Genomic DNA, 25,394 nt, shown 5'->3' with positions numbered 1-25,394 from the left:
TCTTATCTGAACACTTTAAGCCCTTTCAGTTTATGAGCGCACCAGACGTTAACAAAATCCAGAATTAAATTTGAGTTTGCTGCAGAAACACAGCGACTGTGACAACATAGGAAAATGAAACACATCATTTCAAGCAATAAAAAAAGACCATACCACTTAATGTCTATTGATTAATAAGGAGTCAAACCAGGACTGCGAACACTCGAAATGCCAGATTTGATTGGTGTTGGCTGGGTCAACTGACAATTAGCTTGACATCTATGTATAGTTATTATATGTGGTTGCCTAGATACAAGGGACGGCTCATCCTACTTCCTCCTCCTCACTCTGTATGTGTGTGTCAGATAAGTCACTGCAGGCATAACGTCATCGCAGAGTTCTCTTCTCCTGACAGGAATAGAAAGAGGGGGATGAAGAAAGGATGAAGCTTGTGGTTGTGGAAAGGTGACCTCTGTGCACTTAGATCTATGCATAAGGCTACACCAGGTTAAAGCTGTCGAGGCTTTATGTGCTACAGTGAAAGACTTTGCTAAATCCAGTCTAAAAAGACCAACTTTGAATTAATAGCGCTGGTATTCAATCCATTTAAATGTGATACTGATGTCATACTGAATCATTTTATGTTTTATATGTTCATCCATGACCATAAATTATAAACAGGTTTCCATGATGAAAATGTGTCCTTTAATGTGTGTAATGTGACTCTTCACTTCATCCATCTGTACTGTCTTACTTTAACCACAAGAGGGCAGCAGAGCTATAGACATACTGTCCCCTGAACACCACAGAGGTCCGTGTATTCACAATGCTCTGCTGTAATTGCATCTGGCCGTGTGCAATCTTGTTTACCAGAGGGGGGTGCCCCGACTGTGTGTACAGCCGTACGCACTCTCATCTGACTTTGGTTCTAAATTAACAGCCACTCACCGCCTTAATGGCACTGCTAAGTAAATCAAATGGACTCATACGGTGCCGTGGCTAAATTAATGATCCCATTATGAGCCTACTGCAGAGAAGATAATGTGAATTGTAGTCTAGGAGATAAGACTGCATCGCTCAAAGATACATTTTAAAACAGGTGGACCCTATTACTCACTTTTTAGTCAGGTAGAAGTTTGGAATATGTTTAAATGTGTGGATTCCTTAGTGATTCAATTTGGGCTAAATAGGCATGGACTAGAAGTAGGATCAGTATCATGATCACTTGTGGGGAGCCCATGTGGGTTGACTGTTGGACAAGGTAAAATTTGAACAAATGTCCGTCCAACACTGCCAACTGGGACAATAATCAATAGTCTTAATTATTCAAGATTTTTTGGGCAGGGGATTGTTCTCCTGTTTACTCCAATTTGGAATGCTAAATTCCCTATGTACTGTAGTCCTTGTCATTGCTAACTCTACTTGGCTGGGGAGAATACTGAGAGACATGTGCTACCTCCATGCTGCCAGCTGCTTCTTTTCACCATCTAGCAAAGAGCTGCAATGTGCACGAGTAAAGGCCTCAGCATGTTTACAATAGGTAGTAAACATACTAGTAACAAGCCTCATTATTAGCTCATCATTATCACTCTAAATATGACTGTTATGCAAGATTTAAACTTCTGTGTCATATCGACGCTGGATCCCATGCTGTAGCCTGATGTGCACCTCCCCAGAAATGTAACTACACATCATGGCGACGCAGACCTCCTGTCTGTCTCTGTCAGCTGAAACCATTTCCCTCAGTGGAAACAAAGCTTTTATTTACTTTAATTTCACAGATAAGAAACAATAAATTGTGAAGACAATAAAGCCTTCACAAAAATAACATTTTAAGTCTTGTGTGTGATTTATCCTGGCTTCATATGAGCAGAGGAAATTTCTGCTAGTGGTTAAGCTAATTTATACAGTGTAAAATGCCATAAACTTGTGCTAATAATGTTAGCATGTTGTATTTGCTTGGAAAACGTGTTTAGTATAAGACAGTTGTTTTGTCAGTGAACCTTGTGAGTTGTAATGGAGCCGAATTTTGTAATGTTGCCTTTGTTAAATGTTGCTGTTGTCCTTGGCTTCATATGAGTAGAGGAAAAGTCAGCTAGCCACTACGCTAATTTATACTATGCAAAATGCCATAGGCTGGTGCTAATAACGTTAGCATGTTGTATTTGAGGGTAAAATGTGTCCAGATAAAGACAAGTGTTTGTCTGTAAATGCTGCAAGTTACAGTGAAGCTGAGTTGTGTACTTGGGTTTGACATTGTTGCTATTACGTCATGTTTAATGTGTGTTTAATGTGTGTTTTGAATCAACTAAACTTTACAGCACTTCACAGAAACCCTGCCGCTGACTAGTGTTTTGGAGGTGTAACTGAAGAGTGAACAGACACACCACCATATGAGTGTAAATGCTCACAATGGTGTAGGTCACATGTGTAGGCTACGGCATAAGCTCTGCATAGAGCTGAAGCACAATTATAAATTCCCCTTTAATTACGAAGATTGGCCTATTTTTTCCATCCTAGTAACACTAATACTAGGAAGTAGGGGGTGTCAGAGTTGAAGGACCCTGACACACCAAATCGTCAGCCGGCTATCAGTCAATGTCGCGACGTTGGGCGCTGGTGAACATTAGTCACACTGGTTTTCTGTGGTATGTTGAATTGGTGTTGAGGCTAGCGGAGCCCATTGGTGCATGAGAAGAAAAACAGAAGTGAGGAAAGCAAACAGCTAAAATCAAAAGGGCATGAGATCGTAACAAAGATCTCATATTAGGTATGTTTTCTTTTTTTTTAGCCATTGTGCACTTTAGCAGAAATGTTTCGTAATTGTGTTTTCGTTTGCTAGCGCACCTTAACTATCATTCAACATCAGGTTGTGTTGTCAATGTGCTAACTGGCTAACTAGCGTCTTGAATTGAATGACGAATTATGACTACCGCCACCTGCTGGTATGGAAAATGATTTTGTCTCACACAGGTGTAGAACATATGTGCTGGTTGAAGTTGCTGTAGTCTTTGTGGTGTGCCCAAAATGAAACTTTTTGGCCACAGGCAACATATGGTGACGAAACAATCAGGCCATCAGCTTTTGTTACCGCTAGACCTTTTTATGTCACTTTGCTGCATCTGGGCCCTAAGAGCAAAAGTGTTTATTGCTGCTCTGACTGGTCACATGTAAAGGTGAGGCAAAAAGCCTGACATCATAGCCTTCTTTTGACTCCATCCCACTGTCTCCCCATTCTCTTTCCAAGTATTCTGTGTGGTGTGAATGTCTAACTGTGGTATCAATATGGGGAATCATCACTGAATCATTTCAGCATGTTGAAAAAAACTGAAAGAGTGATGATGTTTTACCCACCAGTGTTCCGTTTATTCCAGGCGGTCCTCGTGGTCCAGGCACCCCTACCACTCCCTAAAAACACATTAAAAAAAAATAACAGAAAATAAACAACTGAAGGGAGTTTAATTCACAAACACTTCAAGTTACGTTCAAGTCAGTTTTACCTGAGGTCCGCTTGGGCCTGCTTCGCCAGGAGGTCCCTGGACACCCTGTAGATGACAAGATTACATGATATAGATTTCTTTATTGATTCTTTTCATTTCTGTCTTTTCAAATTCAAAATCCATCTCAAACAAATTGATGGAAATATCCATCAGATTCAACGTTTCTGTAACTAATTTTGTGTCTTGACAAGTAGACCCTCGCTATTTGGAAACTGTCTCGCACACTCGGGAGATGGCACTGATATAAGTAAAGTAAATATGAATAGGGGTTACATTACGCCACGTCCTGTCATGTAATGCATCATCTAACAGATGTTAGACAGCGATCTAGGAATAGTTAAAAGCTTATGAAAAGTGGTTCTGTTGCAGACTCCCTACCTGCCATGCAAATAGAAATGGATACTGGAGGATCAAAGTGCTTTAGATGCAGATGATGTGAACCTGCACTGATGATTCTGCCGCAGATACGCTTCCTGTGTGTGTATGTGTGATAAAGTAAACTAAGTGTAATCCTCTGGGGTTTAAATAAGTCTCATAGATCCGGATATCAGTGGGCGTCTGACACGGTGGCTTTACTTCAGTAACAACGTCGGGGCTTTTTCTCTGCTTACATCAAAAAGACTTCCTGTGTACTCTCTGCTTTCCTCTCTGAGTCTATCACTTTGTAAAACATGTCGGCAAATGTCATATTTCAATGTCACTGTGATAAAAATGTAAACTAGTAACATTTAATCAAGCTCTATGGCTTTTAAGATACCGACACGAAGGTCTCCAGGTGATACTTGAAATGAGCCCCGATCCAGGTGATAACAAGTAATTCACAAACACATTAGAGTGAAGCGGGCCCTGCATCGTAACATTCATCTTACTCATCCATCTCTCATCAGTGTACCCGCAAGTCTGTGGATACACGAGGATATATGATCTGTCATTAGCAGATGCTGTTTATCGAAACACCATCACCCCTTCACCCTGAGGTGAACAGAGGACCGAACAGGGAAGGGTGGGACGACAGACAAACTGAGAGGCCGGAGGAGGCAAGGAGACGGGAAAATACCAAAGACTTTACATTTCAGACTGAACAACAGCTGTGAATCAGCTCTGGACTGATGTCATAAGAAAATGTCGTAAGAACAATGCTGTCAAATGCCATGAAGTCGAAACACAAAAGAACCCAACCAAGCCCAAGTCATTTAGTCTAATGTGTTGTAAAGTCAGCTTTACAAGCTTCTCTTTCTTTGCTGCTTACAAGCTTCTTAAATTCCAATTTCGAATAACAACCACCTGGTACATCAGTGTTAGATATGGCCAAGATTGGTGCCATGGTATTTATTGACCTGGAAACAAGTTTATTTAAAGAGGCACTGCAAAAGTCCTCCTCACATCCTTGCAAAAAAAGGTGGCACCTAGAGCTTGGTGACAAAGTAACCTCTTTTATGTCTAGCTAGGTCCGCCACCAACCAGATCGTTAGTTAAAACAGCTCATTTAAAAGCTGTATTTGTATCAGCTGTTGCATTCATCTTATTTTGACGCATGGGCAGAAGCCCCCAGTATATGGAAAATGAAGCCAGGGGCAGCCTTTTCCATTTTATCTCGACACAGAAAGGGTCAAAGTAGACTCACGTGACAAAGAAGGGGTTGGCGGTTAGGGTAAGGCAACAAAACTACTTGGTTAGGGTTAGGGTAAGTGTTGTGTTTGGCATTAGTCAACTCAGTAGTGAGTCCTGTGCTTGGTGGACCCATCCACCTCCCCAAAGCAGACATTTGCTTTGCATTTTTTATCCTATGTCTGTTGCTCTGACTGTCTAATGGTGATGCACATGGGTTTACTTTGGAGCTGGCTGAAAGACCAACTGCGTCTCATACAGACGCTAAAGGGTGCCTGACCAAGCAGCGTATTTTGGCACCTTGGAAATGAGACCAGGCTGAAAATCAATATGATAGATTCCTTCTGTTTGGACTGTCTGGGTCTTATTCCTTTAGTGTCAGCGTTTCAAGACGTCAGTGGTACACATTCACGTCAGAGTTATGCAAATCTAAATGTGATGTAATAACACAGCACACAGACATCACCTCTATGAGCAGATCCACAGATTGTGAGGCAGCCATTTCGTCTCACAATTTAACTGTCTGAATTCTGAATGGGAGTTCTCATTGTCCAACTTACAGGGAGTGAACGACTGAACAAGGTTGTGATTTTGAACACTGCGACTGCTTGAAATACTAATGTGATCAGGCCTTTAGTTTGACAAACCAGTTAATACACCAGTTTGTCATCCTGTCATTTCTTTTCTTGTCTGAATCGAAAATCTATTAATCGACTCCAGAATGTACGAATTCAGCTGCCAGGCTTTTCACCAGAACCAAGAGACATGATCACATCACTTCAGCTTTAGTCTCTTTACACTGGCTCCCAGTATGTTTTAGAATAGATTTTAAGATTTTACTGATTGCTAGTGATGGCCAAATGAAGCCTCATGAAGCATTTTCTTTATTTTCTGAGCCCACTAGATGGCACTTTTTGTTCAACAAAAGGTTGAAAGCACACTGAATTGCCATTCTCTGAGCCTCTCTCTTTAAACCATGAGTGCCATCTAGTGGGCTCAGAAAATAAAGAAAATGCTTCATGAGGCTTCATTTGGCCATCGCTAATGATTACTATTAAGGCTCTTCATGGTCTCTCTCCCAGCTATATCTCCGACCTCTTAGTACCGCACACACCAGGGGCGGTATTCACAAACATTTTGAGAAGACTCTTAGAAAGCTCCTAACTTAGCCTACAAACGTTAAGCAAGGAGTTCTCGCTTAGGAGTGATTGCTGGTGGAAGGTGGAGACAGACTCAAGTCACCACTGTTGTACTGTTGCATTTTTCCCACACGATCTAATCTGGAGCATTTCACTGAGTCACTGTCACCCAGTGTTTGGAGAATATTTCTCCGACCTCTTTGTGTTTCCACCATTTTCTCCTCTGATTAAGAAACACTTAAGCCTCTTAAAAGTCCTCCTCTCTACTCCGAACAGTTTGGGCTAAGATGCTCTGAGAATAATTTTTATCTTTACCAGAAGCTAGTCTTAACTCTAAGGGGAAATCCTGAGAAATCACAAAAACTAAGAATTTTCTTAGTCCGTCACAAGGAGCAACTCTTAGCACTAGGAAGCTTTTTGAATTTGTCCCCAGGACATACCTTTAGGTCCTCGAGGTCTTCTGTCTGTTCTAGAGGCTCGGCTGAAAACTAAAGAGGACAGAGCATTTGCTGTCAGCGTCCGAGGCTCTGGAACAATCTGCCCGAGGAAATCGGCAAATGGGTCGGCCGAGTCAGTGATCTCTTTTAGATCCATTCTTAAAAGGTACTTTTATCAGAGAGCCTTTCCTGATTTTACTTGAGTTCTGAGTTCATTTTAAACTCTTTATTTCCTAAGTTTTTAAGTTTTCTTTGCAAAGTGTTTGTATGAGTTCTGGTTTTCATGTCTCTTTTAATTATTGACATGTAAAGCACTTTGTAATTCTGTTTTAAAGAGCACTTTATAAATGAAGATTATTATTATCCAGTCAAAAATCAGATTAGAAAACCTGACTCAAATTAATTGTAAATCGTAACGAATGAACCTCAGGAAGCTAGAATGCAAAATACCTTATTTATTCACATAAGTCTGATTAAACAGAAAAGTTGAGGTTCATCTTGACATTACAGGTGTGCACTGGAGCTCTTGTGCCTCTGTTGCTGCATAGCTCCTCCCTTCGTCTGGCACCCTAAACGATGACTGGGCTTACAGCTATCATCTATTAATGTATCATCTCCGTGCCTAAAAACAGGGCCAGATCATGTTCAGTCTACTTAGCACCAAGAGTAGAGACACACTGAAGCTGCTAGCTTAGCTTCTAAAAGTAGAAAAACACATTTGTGATTAGTTTAGACACAGAGTGCCTGAACACAGCATCCTCTGCCAACGTAGCATTGTTTGCTTGTTTGTGTCTACTTTTATGTGATAATCAAACACCCTGAAATGGACACGCAGACAGTTTAATGCAGCCTGTGTTACAAGGCAATAAGACGTGGGACAGTGCAGTATAGTAAAACTATTTACAGTCATAAAACCTTCATTCACAGTATTTGTTTCCCAGCGTTCCATGTAAACATCAGCTTGATTAGGAAGGGAGGGTTTGGTGGAGCGGCTCTGCACGCGACGCTGTCTGCTGCTGCGGACCTATGGAGGTTTGTGTGAGTAAACATGGGTGTTTACTGTATTTTGTACAGTGTGTGCAACCTACATCCAGACATGCTGGGTGTCTGGATATCAGTAATGAAGCCTGTGTAATTAGAAACAAAAAGCAAATGTGTTTGTGTGTGTAAATACATTTATGCATATGTGTGTGTGCTTTGCTTTACACACTGCCTCCTATAAAGTGTGAGTGTGTGGTTATGGGGTGTGACAGTGATGTTAAGCAGTCTGATACTTACAGACAGAGGATGTAAAAGTGTGAACATAAACATGGTGTAACATCCAACAGCTGTGTTGTTGACATTTTAAATTGACTTTGACATTTAAAATAGTTGTACATCCCCTTTAATATGATGGCGTTTCCATGGTGTCTCGTGGCCTTCAGCAGTTGTAATAAATGTATTTTATAACAAACGTCACAGGATATTCAGATTCATTTTTGTTGCTTTATGGAAAATATGGTCAGATTTTTTAAACCTTTGAAACCTAGTGATGGCCAAATGAAGCCTCATGAAGCATTTTCTTTATTTTCTGAGCCCACTAGATGGCGCTCATGATTTAAAGAGAGAGGCTCAAAGAATGGCAATTCAGTGTGCTTTCAACCTTTTGTTGAACAAAAAGCGCCATCTAGTGGGCTCAGAAAATAAAGACAATGCTTCATGAGGCTTCATTTGGCCATCGCTATAAACCTGGATTGACTTTTGTTTTCTTGTGCTGCGTTCAGATGACTTTAACAAACATTTAAACCTTTAAAAACTGAGCAAACTGGTTTATGAAAACATGAGGAGAAAGGCACAGAGCAACTTGGCGAGAAATTCAGAAAAGGTGACAAGAAAATGACCTGAAAATTAGAAAAAAATAAAAAAAAGTTTGCATTTCTTTCAGGCCATTTCCTTGCTTGTCCTTGTTTGCCCATTCTGTGTCCTTGTATGTGCACTTGTGTATTTGCACTGTGTGTGTGTGTGTGTGTGTGTGTGTGTGGGCGGTGAGTTTACTAGCACACAGCAGTGTGTAAAAGCGCCAATGAACCCGAGCTCTCGTGTTTATGTCCTGATTACTCTTTCCTTCAAGTCTTTATGGGACCATTTAAAAAGGAGCTGCTTGTTATATCTACAGAATGCTGAGTTAACAGGAATTATATTTTGTGTGCAGTCTCTGAATTCATCAGCAGCCATAACACTGAGCACTTTGGGAATTATGCTCCAATAACTTGTATTAATACACTGATCTTTGTCATTTTTCCTATCTTGTAATTGCTGCACATTCATTACAGAGCCGTGTTTTAGCTTCAATATGAAATAACTGAACCGTTCAACCCTGGCAGATATCACATATTTAGTGTTTCATATTCAGACAGCATTCTGTGACACATGTGATCAGTACGAACTCACCGGGGGGCCTTGAGCTCCAGCAGCACCAGGTGGCCCAATGACTCCTCTCTCCCCCTGAGGACACAAAAGACTTGTCAGTACCTTTCACCTTACAGGTGGTGTAACTGTGTGACTGAGCTCTACAGGAGAACATTAGCTGTACAGTGTCTGATCGTTATCACTTGTTTACATTTTCCTGTGAAAGACAGAAGCAGGGATGAGATAAAAATACACATGTATCCACTGAAGCTTTATAACTGAACCCAATACAGCAGGCTCAGGTATCAGATGGCACAATACATATAACTTGCATTGGCAGTGATATAAGTCAGTCGACCACAAACCTTTTCATGGGCCACGGTCCTCTGTACCATCATTCAAGTGAATGAATTAAGCTTTGACAATAGAGTTGAATTTCATCTAATCCAACTTAAAATAAAAGTCAAGTCAGTTTGCAAATTTCAGTTTTCTTCAGAAACTGGGTCAGTAAGGATCATGTGAGGGACATTTTTTACCCCAGAGATAGGCTGTATCATAAAACGTCTCTACTCAAGGTCCACTTATTAGCTTCTGTGACGCGTTCGCATCCTCACTCGTGCGGCTTTCTCAATAAGAGAGAGGTTCATTTCAAATTAAAGATATTAAGCAATGTTTGTCTCTAATATTGTTAACCCTCTGAAACCTAGCGATGGCCAAATGAAGCCTCATGAAGCATTTTCTTTATTTTCTGAGCCCACTAGATGGCTCTTTTTGTTCAACAAAAGGTTGAAAGCTTCACAGAATTGCCATTCTTTGAGCCTCTCTCATTAAACCATGAGCGCCATCTAGTGGGCTCAGAAAATAAAGAATATGCCTCATGAGGCTTCATTTGGCCATCACTATTGAAACCCAACATAGATCCTTTTTTTTAGGGGGGTCAAGGGATATTTTGGGGGACATAGCAGGTCAGTATTATATTCCACATGGAACTGGTATAAATCACCTGATAGCTCACAACCTAAAGATTAATTTGACTCTAAATTGAAAAAAAATTGGTCCAAAATCTCTCTAAAATACCACATTAAGACACCAAGACCTTGTGGAACACCACAGAAAAACCTGTCCTGTGATTTGATATCAAAAACTTCTTGAAACAGTTGAGAACACCCCCTTGTTGCCGATATACCTATGAAAGCCATCCATCCTTTGAATGCCCGAAGTCTCTACTAAGTAACTCACACAGTAAGAAAAGTCATTCATCTGTGCTACTTCCATCTGAGGGAATTACTTGAATAAGGCGTGCTGTGACTTTATCTGTGCCAATGATACTGACGCAAGAACACCAGGCGAGTTCTGTGGTCAGAGATCTCGTAGCGAGGCGGGTGCTCGTTAAAGCAAAAATGAACAGCAGCAAACAAACACATTTTAAGCCACAACACAACATGCAAATAAAGTTTTAAGCATCCACACGACACCAAAACCCACCGCTCGGTTTCCCTCAGACCTTCCTATACTGTTAAGCAGTTTTTGTTGAATGTATTACGACACAAGCGGTATGTGAACATGTTCCAGTGTGTGCTGCGGTAATTCGCTGACACTGGCAATGACATTGTGGAACAAGCTGTAAAATATATTCTGGTACTGCAAGCCATTCATTTGTAAAATTACATGATATTCCCTGCAGAGCTCTCACACATGTCTGCTTATATCATGCAAACAGAATCTGTTGATTCTCACATCAGTATATCAAATTTAATGTTCTAGTGCACCAACATACACATCAGCTGGTATTTTCTCTGACTTTTGTTGCATCAAATATCATCAGGAACACCTTAAAACTATATTTAAGCCTCAATTAGATGTTGCAGTTTTGAGGAGTTTTGTTTTACATATTCATCTTTGTACTGTGTTAATCATGTTACATGTTTTGTGTCATTAACATCTTGGGATCAAGTTAGAAAGAAGTCACAAGTTAACATGTTTCTCTTGGATTCAGTGTGTATTTCTAGATCCATACTCTCATGCTTTGTCCATGGTTCTCAGCCCAGAACCCATTGGTTCCCTCTGAGGACATGCATTTTATAAACAGTTCAGAAATATATACTTTTTTTGTAGTTTTTAGCCAACATTACTCAAATAGTAGGAAACAGTCCTTTTGTGTGGGACTATTTTCAGCGGAGGATTAATCCACATTTGGTGTCCTGGTAAGAATTTGTTAGCAGAATGGTCTGTGTGAAACTGAGTCAAAATAAGCTCCAGTGTGTGTGTTCATGGTAATGAAGCAACATGTCAGTGAGTGCAACAGAGTGGCTCATTGTTGTGTTTTGAAGTAGAAAGGGAGTCAATATTGTGAATGTCGTGCGTTCAGAGGCGGGGGCAGAACGTCTGAAGGCTCTAGAACTCATGGTGGTCAAGCGGCAGATAGTGAGATCTAAGAGTACGTGAGGGTATGTAGAGGAAGTTCAGACAGGTAGCAACGGGCTTGATTATGAAGGGCCTTAAAGGTGAGAAGCAGAATCTTGAAGTCGATGCGATATTCAACAGGAAGCCAGTGAAGCTGCTGGAGAACAGGAGTGACATAATCTAAGGAGGGGGTTCTGGTAATGGTACGGGTGGTTTATGTAGACACTAGAGAGAGGGAGAACAAAGAGGACAGAATTGCAATAATCAATGTGAGATGTAACCAAAGAATGAACAAGGATAGTGGCAATGTGAGGTGTAAGTGACAGGCAAAGATGACTAATATTATGTAGATGAAAGTATGCAGACTGATTGATGTGAACGATAATGTACTGTCCAGGATGACACCCAGACTCTTAACCTGAGGGGATGGATGGACTTTGGAGCTGTCAGTGGTCAGAGAGAAACTATCGGGTTTAGCCAAGGCAGATTCAGGATTTCAAGGACAACCTCAGTTTTATCTCTGTTACATTTGAGGAAGTTGTCCGAGAGCCAAGAAGGGAACTGGGTGGAAGAGTGGAAGTAGGCTAGGTGGATAGATAGAGCTGGGTGTCATCAGCGTAACAACGGAATTGAATGCCAGATCTTCTGAGGGTATGGCCAAGAGGTTGTTGACAATAAAGCAAAAATACCTGGATGATATCACCAAACTTATACTGAAAGGAGCTGGATACGGCATTTAGAGCATATCTAGGAGTCTGAGTCTACTCAGCTAGGGTTGGCTGAGCTGGTGGCTAGCAGTTAACGGTGCTAACAGCTGCAACAGTATTGACACAGCTGACGGTGTTAATGTGGGAGGAAGTGGAATGTGGGCACTACGCTTTTGCAAAAACACTGTTGCCATTATCACCACCATATGAGCGCAGTGCGAGTGGCAATGATCAGTCAGCCAGTGGGATACACATACAGGGACTCGCATGTGCAGCTGGACCGGCTACCACAACAACCAACAGTGGTGCTGGGATTACAACACACAAAGCATGACTACATTTTCCTCCCAAGTAGACATTATTCAACTAAATCTTTACATAGCAGACAGTTCTTTGCTGCTATATTAATGTCCTGAATGTCATATTCTCTCCTCATGTTTTCAGTCTATATCTACACCGTACAACAACAAATGCCCCAAACATTTCTTTTAAAACATAAAATCTTAAAAACAAAAAATGAAAGACAAGCCTCCAGCACAGTGAGTAGGGTGCACTTGACTGTGATCTGTGCTGGGTTCAGAAAATAGAGCCCCAGACGTTTAAACATTATGACAGACATGTTTCCTCCACATGGCCCACTTCAAAATAAGGACGTTTAAAATAACTTAACATGATCAAATAAAACAATTCCGTTAATTCTCAGTATGTCTGTGTGTATGGTCTCAAAATGTCTTTTAGGGGTTTAATATAAAACACAATCCTGTGAGGTCACTGAAGTTGACTGGCCCTTGATACAGCCTCCCCTCTGGAGCTGCTCATTGTTAAACCTGGTCTTCCTCTTGACCTGGATTCGTCATGATCTAACTATAGTCATGGGTCGGTGCTCTGCAAGGCTTTAACTGTGACACCATGAGGTTTTAAGCACTTTCTTTGTGTCCGAGCCCTCTGCAGACACGGGGGTTACCAGATCCCACCACCATATATTTTAAGTGCAGAGCTCTGCATCTTGGCAGTGAGGAAACATCTGAATTAGCTCTCCACTGCGTCTGTTTTCTTTTGAAGTGTCTCGCCACACTACGCACATAAACCCGTAAGAGCAGCAGACCTCATAATTACACAGCCAAGACGCCCACCGCGGTCCAATAAATGACAAGATGACATAAATTTCTGGATGCCTAGAACAAGAGAAAATAGACAAGTGCACAGAGGCTGGTCCAACACTGTCCTGTAAGCAGAATAACCTGCTACTTCATGCTGCCACACATTGTTAAAGACTGAGTAGACTGTGACGTCTCTGAGCCTAACTGCACTTGAATGAACTGTGGTGGGGGACCTAAAAGAAAAGTCAATAAAAGATAAAGACAGCAGGCAGAACAAAAGAAAACAGAGTCTGTGTCTGACTAAATCCTTTTACAACACAGGATCAAATTAAACACTGTATATTGCTCACTCTGAGTTGGGAGTTTGTTTCTGCCCCAGAGAGGGGTTTAAAGTATGTCAGGGGCTTGTTCGCGAGAAGGCCTAAAGGTGGATTGACCTGCGCGTCAACTCTATGCGGAGCCTACACTGTAGCCTACACATGTGGCCTACACCATTGTGAGCATTTATACTTGTGCGGTGGTGTGTCTGTGTCACTCTGCAGTTACACCTCCAAAACACCAGCTGGTGGCAGAGGTTTCTGTGAAGTGCTGTAAAGTTTAGTTGATTCAGAACACACATTAAACATGGCTTAATAGAGACAGTTTCAAACACAAGTACACAAATCAGCTTCACTATAACTCGCAGCATTCACAGATGAACACTTGTCTTTATCTGGACACATTTTCCCCACAAATACAACATGCTAACGTTATTAGCACCAGCCTATGGCATTTTACATTGTATAAATTAGCCTAGCAGCTAGCAGACTTTTCCTCTACTCATATGAAGCCAGGGACAACAGCAACATTTAACAAAGGTAACGTTACAAAATTTGGCTCCATTACAACTCACAAGGTTCACTGACAAAACAACTGTCTTATAGTAAACACGCTTTCAAACAACTACAACATGCTAACGTTATTAGCACAAGCCTATGGCATTCTACATTGTTATAGAGATTTCCTCTGCTCATATGAAGCCAGGATAAATCACACACAAGACTTGAAATGCTATTTTAGTGGAGGATTTATTGTCTTCACAATTTATTGTTTCTTATCTGTGAAATTAAAGTAAATAAAAGCTTTGCTTCCCCTGAGGGAAATGGTTTCAGCTTACAAACATAGACAGGAGGACTGCGTCACCATGACGTGTAGTTACATTTCTAGGAAGGTACACGTCAGGCTACGGCAACGATTCAACACAGACAAACTTTTCCTGAAGTTCCTGAAGTATCTGTTCTCTAAACATGGACACTGTGAAAAAACTGTGCAAAATATTTTAGATTAAAAAGTGCCATCAGGTATTGGGATAAACCTACACTGTGTTCCCCTTTTCCTAGTGTTTCCCTCCCCTTTCTGCTGCTGTGTGTATCTGTAGTTTCCAAAAGTGATTCGAATCATTGGGAAAGGCGCATTAAAAGAAATACAAATCCTGTGTTTCCATTAAATGTACAGACTTTGGTGAAAACTACGAACTCGCGCGAGTTTTCTGCAGAACCGGAAACAAAACAAGTCTCGCATTCTTCTTCTTCTACGTTTTCTGGCGGTTGGCAACCAGCTTGTAAATGCATTACCGCCTTCCCGACCCGGAGTGTGGATATCACCATGGAGAGAGGTGCGCTACATCAGACTTAATTCGAACATAACCGTTTCCATCCCCTGTTTTGAGAATCAACATTTTTTCGAATCAACCAAAACCCGGCTAAAGCAAGCGTATTTTAGTTTGTGCGAATCAGGGGGTTTTAATTTGAATTTTGGTGTTTGCATCATAATTTTCCAATGCAATACTTCTAGATGCGCATCTAAACAGGCTGATGGAAACATGGCTTGTGTCTCTGGCTACTCTAATCAAGCACCTGGCTGAACGTCACACCTGCAACTCATCTCCTCGTCATCAGCCTCAGTACAAGAACCCAAATTTCACATCCACTCTTTGCCAGATTATCCCATCTGCTCCAGTGGTAGTTATTGTCAGCCCCTCTAAACTGTTAATGGTTAGGGTTGTCACTTAAATTTTTCTGGTGTGATTCTTCTTTGTGTTTGGATTTCGCCAGTGTCTACCCCTCATGTCAGCTCAGTCTGCTTCAGCCTGCTTGTCTACAGTCTCCATCTACTCAGCCTTGATCATTCAGCCTTCTGCTAACACCTAGCCCAATTAATAAACTCCAGAAACTCTTATTCTCCCTTTTAGGTCTGCTTTTGGGTTTCACATATTAAAACCTTAACATATAGACCGTATATTTTCCTCCCCCATACTTGCTCCTTTCTTGCTCTATAGAGGAAAACCTGTCCACTCTCTATAACAAAAATAGAAGAGAAAAAACAGACGGGCAGCAAGTGCAGACTCGGCTGATTAATTCCTCAAAACACCAAATTACTGTATGTCACAACCCCAGGAAGCATGTCTGTGCACTCTACCATTATAAATAGCATATCCTGCCTGTGTGTGTTCAGGGGTGGGGGGTCAGTGTGTGTCGAGGGAGGTGTCTCATTTGCCTCATTCTGAGCATTTACAGGAGTAAAACAGCACCTAATGTGCCTCCACAATCACTCTGATTAATCACCCCATTAAACAGCTTAATGAGTGATGGTACAGCTAAAACATGTTTTCAGTATAATGTATTGTTCTGGAGACATTATTTTGGGTGTAAGGGCTCTCACTGTAAAAAGCTTTGGGTGAATATTGTTTGGTCACTTGTTCCACAAGCTGCGGTGCAGGTTCATTTTTCTGAGTGAGATAAGGAGGAGACTTTAGCAGGAAAGCTAAGTGGTCTGTGGCTCTTGTGTTTAGTGGCCGTCTGCTCTGTCTATAATTGAACGCTGCACGACGTTACTGCTTTACGCAAGACTTGATAAGCTGTATTGTAGAAGTCCTATCCTCTCTTCCCTCCCCTCCGAAAGCCTCCTCTGTCCTCAACTCCTCGGAGCGCATTTAACGAATTGAGACGTCCTTCAAGATGGTGAGTCTCAATCAAATTCCAGGTCAAGTGATCAAGGAAAGAGGATAGAGGAGTCGAGGGGGGATTTTGGGATGAACCCTATGTGTGTCTCTGGCTACTGCAATCAAGCACCTGGCTGAACGTCACACCTGCAACTCATCTCCTCCTCAGCAGCTGCAATACAAGAACCCCAGCTTCAGCTCCACTCTTCGTCAGAAAATCCATTTGAATTCTATTCCTTTTTTTAAAAAAATATCCAATCTGTCTTGTTGCATTTTTACTGCTCAAACTTAGCCTATTATTATTATTATTATTGATAACCCAATTAAATACTATGAAACGGGGCTTTGGAATTTACATGGCATTAAAATTTGTCTCAATAATAACTGTCAAGCTTTATGCTAGTCACTGTTATTAGCTTAAGCCCACGGTACTTGCTTTTATTGCACGTAACATAACGTAACGAGTTGTAGCAAAGATTTTGAGTAATGTTCACTTCACCATAATGCCCTGTTATAGCTCTGTGTATGTATGCGAGGCAAGCTGAAGTCCATTCATTCCTCTGAGAATCTTCATGACCTCTAGTGGGTTTGTGAAACTCTTTCTTCCATTTTGTTTTTGGGGTTTTTCTTGGCCCAGAATATGCCTCGAGTACGTTGGGAATTTTAACTCTCGCAGCAGATTTTGGACAAAATGTACACACTGTACCATGGGAAGCTAGCATAAAAACGAGTTTGCTAACGGACTGATAAATGTAACACGTATGTACACAAATGTAATAAGTTTGTTGGTATGTTTATGCGTGCTGTCTAATATGTAGTGTGTCCTAAATCGCATACCCCCGTTAGCAGACTTCAATGTAGTACAATATGTATACTACATATTTTTTGTGTTGTGCGCTGATTTCAACGGGGTAGTGATGTCTCGAATCGCACACTGCCGCTTTGCACTTACTGGAAGTGACGACAGCTTTCTTTTTTAACCCTCTTCTTCTTCTTCATCTTCTTTTTAAACAACACATTCTCACTTTCACCCTGTCACATATTGACATTTTGGTCATGGACTTTCCACGTCCACACACGATGTGCCAGGTACTCTGGGTGTGTTGGTTGTTGATGTTCTGGGACACCGTGTCAGTTTCTCTTCTTTAAAGATACACTTGTGATTTCACAGGAAATTTAACGTTTTCATACAGTCTTTTACAAAATAAACGCACTGCAGCAACGGTACAACACCACAAATTGACCTTTTTTTTTTCTTCAACAACAAACACTCATGGTTACGCTTCAGAAATGACAGCAGGGTTTGGCTTTAGAATTTTACAAGACAGGAATACTGCTTTCTCGGGTGAAAGTCAGTAGCCATGTTTCCATCAGCTTGTTTAGATGCACATCTAGAAGTATCACATCGGAAAATTATGATAGAAACGCCAAAATTTGAATTAAAATCCCCTGATTCGCACAAACTAGAATACGCTCGCTTTAGCCGGGTTTTGGTTGATTCAAAAAAAGCTGATTCGCAAAACGGGGGATGGAAACAGTTATGTTCGAATTAAGTCTGACGTAGCGCACCTCTCTCTATGGTGATATCCACACTCCGGGTCGGGAAGGCGGTAATGCATTTACAAGCTGGTTGCCAACCGCCAGAAAACGTAGAAGAAGAAGAATGAGAGACTTGTTTTGTTTCTGGTTCTGCGGAAATCTCACGCGACCAAAGTCCGTACATTTAATGGAAACACACAGGATTCATATTTCTTTTAATGTGCATTTCCCAATGATTCGAATCACTTTTGGATGGAAACATAGCTACTGTTTGTTGGACCTACCCACCATCTCTCCTGCCCGCCCCACTCAGATCTTTGCTTCGTCCTTGTCCCACCATGTTTCCCCTTGACGCCGCTGAACGCTGTTAAACTGTAATGGCTAACCAGCAGCATATCATGCCAACGTTAAAAGATACCTTCATTCATTGGTTTCTGATGTCACAAGTCACCGCTCAACCGCTCAACTTCAGAGTAAGACTGGGCTTGATGGTGAAATTCCATGACTTTTCCAGGTTTTCCATGACTGTGGGAACTCTGTGAAAAGCAATCAGGATTTTGTAAACTGCTGATAAAATGTCATTACATTTGGTGAGGAGCGCTTTCTGACTTGTTTAGGACTCAAAACTCAAAGTTTAGGACTTTGGATTTGAGTGCAAGGACTTGAAACTTAACTTGCAAAACAATGACTTGGTCCTACCTCCGCCTGTTGCTCAAGTGAGCGTTCAGTTTATTTATCGCTTTACCACATCAGTGATTTTTCCTCAGCCCTGTGACCCTCGGGGGACTCCGTAAATCTGTACTTACGGTGAACAGCTGATGATTTGAAGGTCTCACAGCCTGCAGGCTGGAGAAGCTGTAACTTCCATATGGAGTCACGGAGGTCTCTGAACTTACTACAAAATTACAAGCACAGGGGTTTAAAATAAACCCAGTGGCTTCCCTCTGATTGTATAAGGGGATTTGTATGAAATTCCCATTTTAAACACTGAAACACATTTTCCGCGTGTCTTTTTACAGGTAACAGTTATGCTATTAGTAATTACAAGGAGGGGAAGTGTGATGTATAGTATCTTTATCTCTCTGTGACATGTAAACCTCACACAGCTGCATCTGAAAATCCATAATTTTGGGTGTAGAAAGCTCCGTGCCTGATAATAAGAGACCTACACCTACCACAGAGCTGATCATTTTTAACTTGCTTCACTTGAGTGTGAAACATCAAATCCAGAGTTGAAATTGAGAGATGATGTATAGTATGTCGCTGAAAGAAGGCAGTTTTATGTGCATGTGTGTGGGAGTGTGTGATTAAAGACTATGCTGACAGCCTTAAGCCTCATACAGTATATCTAAGTTTAGGCCTCATTAACATTCAATGGAGCTGTCATGGATGGGCGGACAGAAATTATTTACAGTCGATGGAGGATGTTTCCTCAGGCGGTGACCACACTGCGAGCTAATTTGGTTCTGCACAGATGACATCTGGATTTTTTTCTCACTATTTTACTATGATTGGGTTTTCTGTCCCCAGCAGTTGTTTGGGAACTGGCATAATGCTGCGCTGACACAGTCGTATTTACAGGCCGTATTCTGGTGAGATAAATCTCACAACACTGTCACACGACATCTGTGATATTAAAAATAACACTAATAGTTATGCTGTAGGCATACTGACAGCCTCCACTTCAGATTAATTAATCCATATAATTTCACAGTTATGCCGTGTTCACATGGAATTAGGCAGATAGCAGTTTTGGAAGGCATCGGAAAAAAACAAACAAACAAACATCCGACAGAACGGCAGGACAGTAAAGTCATGGAAAAGTTTTGAAATTCTGTCCATGACGATGCGTTCGAACCCCGTCTACCATCTCCCTGATTCCATGTGAATGCAACATTATACTGCTTATATGTGTACCTCCTGGCATGGTGGTCTAAATGCTGCCTTACAAAAATCCTCTGTGTTAACCGTAGAATGTAAACTCCTTCTCGGATCATTAATATTTCCAAATTCCCAGAAACAATACCAAGGACATGAACTCAGTGTTCTCGATGGGGTCGTAGCTGCAGCCCTGACTCACAGGTTACAAATAGTAACCAGAGTTTTAAAAAATCTGCACCTTACAATTTGTTTTAAAACATCTGTTTTTACTGACCTAAAACTCTCTTTACGTGTGGACGAGAGGCCAAAACATAGAGGAAAATACTTTTTTAAGCACATGTGTAGACAGGACCTTGGTCAGTTGCAGTCTACACCCCCGTTGCTAGAAACCTCTTAACCCTAAACACTAAACCTTTATGACAACAAAATTGATGAAGACCATGATTGTGTCCTTGGCTGTGGAGGGAAGGCTTTGTAACAGCATTTAGACTTTATGTTTGTAAAATAGTATGAGAACCTTGAGGCTTTAAACGTCACAATGGACTGCTTCCTTCCAATCAAACTGTCAAACCAGTCAGCCATATCCTTGTCCATACCATATCCATACCATAACTGTATACTTCTTGTGTCTGCTGTAGGTAAAGCTGCATGTATGACCACTTGTTGTCACATCAAAGCTTCAGTCACATGACAACAAGTGGTCGTATATGCAGCTCCTTTTCTTGATCGAGACTATGAAAGGTAAAAGTAAAAAAAGGTAAAAGTAAAAGGCAAAATAAGCTAAATGAAAGAGTGGCCTGTTGAACCGAATAATCACGTTTAGTGGCAAAGATAAAGGAGGAACAGGACTCGATGCACCAGGCGTCACTACTTCATTCTGGATGCAGAAGCGCCCCAATATGTCAAATGTCATTTAGCCAACTACTTCAGCAAACTATCGCTGCAGATCACCAGCCAGCCCTGAAGCTCAGGGCCGTGGCTTGTCTAGTGTGAACAGCCCCATTGCTCAACATGAGCGCCAAAAGGTAGGGAGCAGCGGTCCATGGAAAATCAGAACGCTTCAAGGTGCTTCCTGCGTCCAGTGTGAGCCGCCAAGCTCGCTTTTTACTGTCTGGTTTGCCGTGGGGGCGTGAGAACTGGACAACTGTGGTGTGTTGGCGTCTTCTGGAGACTTTGATCCATCATGCTGTTGCCTAACTACAGCAAGCACACTAAGAGTAATAATAAGAGTAATTGAACTGTTTGATGAATTTGAAAATGCTGAAGACTTAAGACTTTTAAAAAGTACAAGCACAATCAATATTGCGATTGGTCCAAGAAATCCAGCCCAGAGCCAGATCACCACCAGACGACAGAAAAACCTGACAAATACTCACATCACTAACACAGCTGTGATGTCAGTCTTACCGCAGCTAATTGTCCAACATGTTGCTCTCTGCTGACGCTCTGTGAAATGAGCCCTTTAAATACCTGAGAAACACCTAACTACTCAGCTCAACTGATGTCTTGTACCGGAGCTGAATTGAAACCTTGTTACAGCTGTGACGCTCTCCGCTCACCTGTGGTGTATTTATATTCAGACTGCTCCAAAATAAATGTCCTTGTCAGTCTTCGACAAACATTACAGTAAAGCCAACATGTGCACCCAAAATACTTCAAACATGTGCAGCCAAAATACTTTACATGTTTGCCTCAGTCATTCAGAACTGTCCAGTTTGGCCAAAGCAAGGGAAAATACATTCATGATAAACATATTTATCCCATATGATTTACATTTTGTCATAACAGGAAATGCATGAGAGAGATCAGTGTGAGAATAAATATCTTAGTCTCACCCAACATGGTATGAAGTGTCTCCCTGTGAATCTCAAACTAGATTTATGTCAGTAACAACACATGTGGACACATGCACCCATTATTCTCCATTAGCTCTGGCAGTTAGAGCCACTTCAGCAGATTAAAGCCTTCAGTCTGGAAACAATGCAGGCAAAAGTCTATAATAAAACTCTGCCCTTTCAACCCCAACATAACACTCAACAAGCAATTAGTCCTCCTTACAGCACACGTTGCTGCGTTCTGTTTAAAGACACACTGTTTCCTGTTAATCATTAGGACGGTCAATGTTCCCTGACGTTGCAGGAAGAAATTCCTCTGTTTGTTAGTCTTGTGGCATCTGTGATGCAACTCAGGTCAGGTCAACATCAGACTGTTCCAGGAATCTGTGATAACCATCTGGCAGTCTAGCTTCAGTCTTATGTAGTGTAAGTGTTGCATGTTGAACATATAGACGCTGGTGATCAAGTGTTATCACACAGTTGTATACACTCATACGACCTGATTTTATTTAGTCTGAAGGTCCATACTATATGGGGTCCTATAGACCCTTTTACTAGCCATGTTTCCATCAGCCTGTTTAGATGCGCATCTAGAAGTATCGCATCAGAAAATTATGATGCAAACACCAAAATTCAAATTAAAATCCCCTGATTCGCACAAACTAAAATACGCTTGCTTTAGCCGGGTTTTGGTTGATTCGAAAAATTGTTGATTCGCAAAACGGGGGATGGAAACGGTTATGTTCGAGTTAAGTCTGACGTAGCGCACCTCTCTCCATGGTGATATCCACACTCCAGATCGGGAAGGCGGTAATGCATTAACAAGCTGGTTGCCAACCGCCAGAAAATGTAGAAGAAGAAGAATGTGAGACTTGTTTTGTTTCCAGTTTCTGCGGAAAACTCGCGCGAGTTCATAGTTTTCACCAAAGTCTGTACATTTAATGGAAACACACAGGATTCGTATTTCTTTTAATGCGCATTTCCCAATGATTCGAATCACTTTTGGATGGAAACATAGCTACTGTTAGCAAACCACATGACGTTTTTTTAGTGGGCGGGGCTTAGCACGAGGCAAAACAATTCCCCACAGACAATAGCCAACGTTAGCTAGTGAGTTCTGTTGGCTTGTATTAGACAGTAGAGGAAAATGATGTGAGTGGTGTGTTCAGAAACACTCATTGTCAGAGGCACAAACTGGACCATTCGTGAATTTAGAGCACTGTCTGAATGTACCGTTGGGTTATCCAGAGCAGCGCACTCTCAGAGTGGCAGAGCGCACTCTGGACACTCTGTCTGTGGAGACGGAGCAGCAGAGCACCGAGCAGAGCAAATGTGTGATTAACTTAACCATTAGATAATTTTTAAAGAAAAGTAATGGTTGGTTTCTTCGACCAACAGGGCTCTCATTTTAGTGTAGAACGTCACGCTGAATTTACTAACGCACCATGTCCGGTCACTCACTCTCCGGGACCGCCAGTGTTACTTGAATAAGTTGTCTAACGTCTGGACTTATTTGGGATTTTTTAACACAGAAGGAAAGCAGGACGTGGATATGACACATGTGATTTGCAATCAGTGTCATATGTGTCATATAGTAAAATATTCTGGGAATACTACAAACATGAGGGCTCACCTCACACTGACGGACAAGCTAACGCTAAACCTGCTCTGCAGAAAAATCAACCAACACTGGACACACTTAGCTCGACAAAACTACCATCCAACTCTGAGAGAGTGAAGACAATAACTCAGTCCATCACCTACTTCATGTGCAAAGATCTGCATCCATACAGCGCTGTTGAAAACAAAGGCTTTTTTTACATGCTAGAAACACTCTACAGAAGGAAGCATAAAGCTGAGTGCAGCAGGAAGGGTGGCGTTAACTTGTGACGCCTGGAGGTCGGTGGATTCATATGTGACAGTAATGGCACATTATCTCACAGAAGACTGGAGACTGCTGTCTGATGTTCTCCAAACTAGAGCACCAGAGCAAACACCGCAGACCTCCTGTAACAGACAATGCCTCAAACACTGGTGTTGCCATTCAGTTAGCGGGATACCTGCATGTGAAGTGTTTCGTTCACGTGCTTAGGGTGCATCTCATTTCCACCCCTTCCCCCTTCCCCTTGGTTTTGCCAGTTCACGTGAGGGGTAGGGGCGTCTCAGTTCTCATTTGGAGTAAGGGCTAGGGCCAAGACCGAGGGCTACATAGCCCTTGAAACGAAGATTCTGGAGGACCACAGGGGTAAGAATGAGAATTGGGAATCACCCTTAATCTGGCCTCTCAGAGGGGGTTTAATCTGCCCACAGTTCAGTCTGTCAGGTGTATGCAACATTGCTGACAGGTGTTATGACAGTGTTAGTCAGTCTGTCTGCTCTGTGTCACATTTTGCTGCAATAAACAGATTGAAAACTTTATCTTATGAGGTAAAACTGATGTTGACAGAGGTTTTATATCACAATATATTGTATTGTGACCTAAGTGTCGTGATAATATCGTATCATGGGTCCTCTGCCGGTTCCCACCCCTGAGGAATAATAACATTTGGAAAAACAAGAGGGACCAGCAACCGAGCTGCCCGGCACCTTATCATCACCAACTCTACAGTTTCCCCTCAGCTCTACAGATTATTTATGTACCTTTCAGCTCATTGTTTTGGTCTCACCACCCACAACTTTAATGTTTTGGTTCACTCCTATCGCCCTCATCAGTACAGTTCCCAGCAGCAGCAGCAGCTGCTCTCAGTGATATAAACTCTGATGAAGCTGATGAGACACCCATTGTACACTATCTGAACAGCAGCAAACAGATAAAGCTGCAGATTAACTGGTGAACGTAGTGCAGCATTTAGCAGCTAAAGAGACATATTTTTCACCCTCGATAAACAACAGCGCTGCAGCTGTGTGCAGACACACCCCGACAGACACACACACACCTGAGAGCCTCCTCTAGCACAACCGCTTGTCTGGCTACAACACAGGTATCCACACTGTGACTCTCTGAAAGGAACATAAATGTGCTTCAAGTGGCTGTCAGAGCTCCGCCAGTCTTCCCAGCAGGGAAACAGAGTCTGACAGTAAGTGCTCACAGCTGGTTAACCCTCACTAACAGCTCTGCGTCACTGTCCACGGCACACTGAGCAGTGGTCGGTCAGTCTCCCTCGTGTCCCTGACCCTCAGCATGCACACACCTCCTACAGTTGTTAGTATTTTTTAAATATGCTGGCAGGGATGGTTATTTGAAACACGTGGATGGCGCGGCTTGGACATGTCATCAGTGATGATCTCAGGTCTTAGGTTATCTGACACCCTCACCTGGGCGACCCAGCTGGGGGTGATCATTCCCCGGCTTGCAGCATGCTACACCATGGATCTGCCCTCTTAGCCCTTGATCTTGATCCACCCCTCCAGCCCACCTCGATTTGCTCGCAGCAGGCCCTCCAACCACTCCCTCCTCAGGCCTCTACAGCTCAAGGAATTTGGCCTTCTTTAACTCATTGACCTCCTCTATCCGGTCTTCCCAGGGGACTGCAAGTTCCACAGCACTACTTGCTTTGTGGAGTCAGATGTTAGGACCAACTCGGGCCTGAGTGACGTCCTTGCAATATGCCCCTGAAACTTAAGCTGCCTCCCAAGGTCCACTTTCAGCTGCCAGTCACAAGAGAGAGTTCTACCCTGTAATTATTAAAGCAGGAAGTATTATGATGTTCATTTAGAGCGGGAAAAAGTAAGGGTGCGGAGGTTGAGGTGGATGATCTTCACTATCAGAGTTCAACAACATGGCGCTCCTGAGTTTCTCCCAAAATGTATTTAGCAAACGCAAAGTAATTCTTATGATTGGCTGGATGGCTAAACAAACACAGAACACACTGGTTTGCATTTGGTTAGCAGTTGGATA

The 25,394-nt window shown here is 42.0% G+C and overlaps 1 protein-coding gene across 1 annotated transcript in view; it reads right to left on the bottom strand.

The window, feature by feature from the left end:
• Window positions 1-25,394, bottom strand: part of si:dkey-225n22.4 (collagen alpha-1(XXI) chain) — an 86,023-nt gene that overhangs the window by 38,066 nt on the left and 22,563 nt on the right. Inside the window, exons 18-20 of the mRNA XM_049565648.1 lie at window positions 9,094-9,147; window positions 3,480-3,524; window positions 3,334-3,387 (exon numbers count right to left, since the gene is read on the bottom strand). Coding sequence (XP_049421605.1) covers window positions 3,334-3,387; window positions 3,480-3,524; window positions 9,094-9,147 — 153 coding nt within the window. The remainder of the gene's footprint in view (window positions 1-3,333; window positions 3,388-3,479; window positions 3,525-9,093; window positions 9,148-25,394) is intronic.

The sequence above is a fragment of the Epinephelus fuscoguttatus genome, linkage group LG21 (assembly GCF_011397635.1).
Source record: "Epinephelus fuscoguttatus linkage group LG21, E.fuscoguttatus.final_Chr_v1".
Taxonomy (NCBI): domain Eukaryota; kingdom Metazoa; phylum Chordata; class Actinopteri; order Perciformes; family Serranidae; genus Epinephelus; species Epinephelus fuscoguttatus.
Note: the sequence above shows the minus strand (reverse complement) of the source record. Positions and strands in the feature narration are given on the sequence as shown.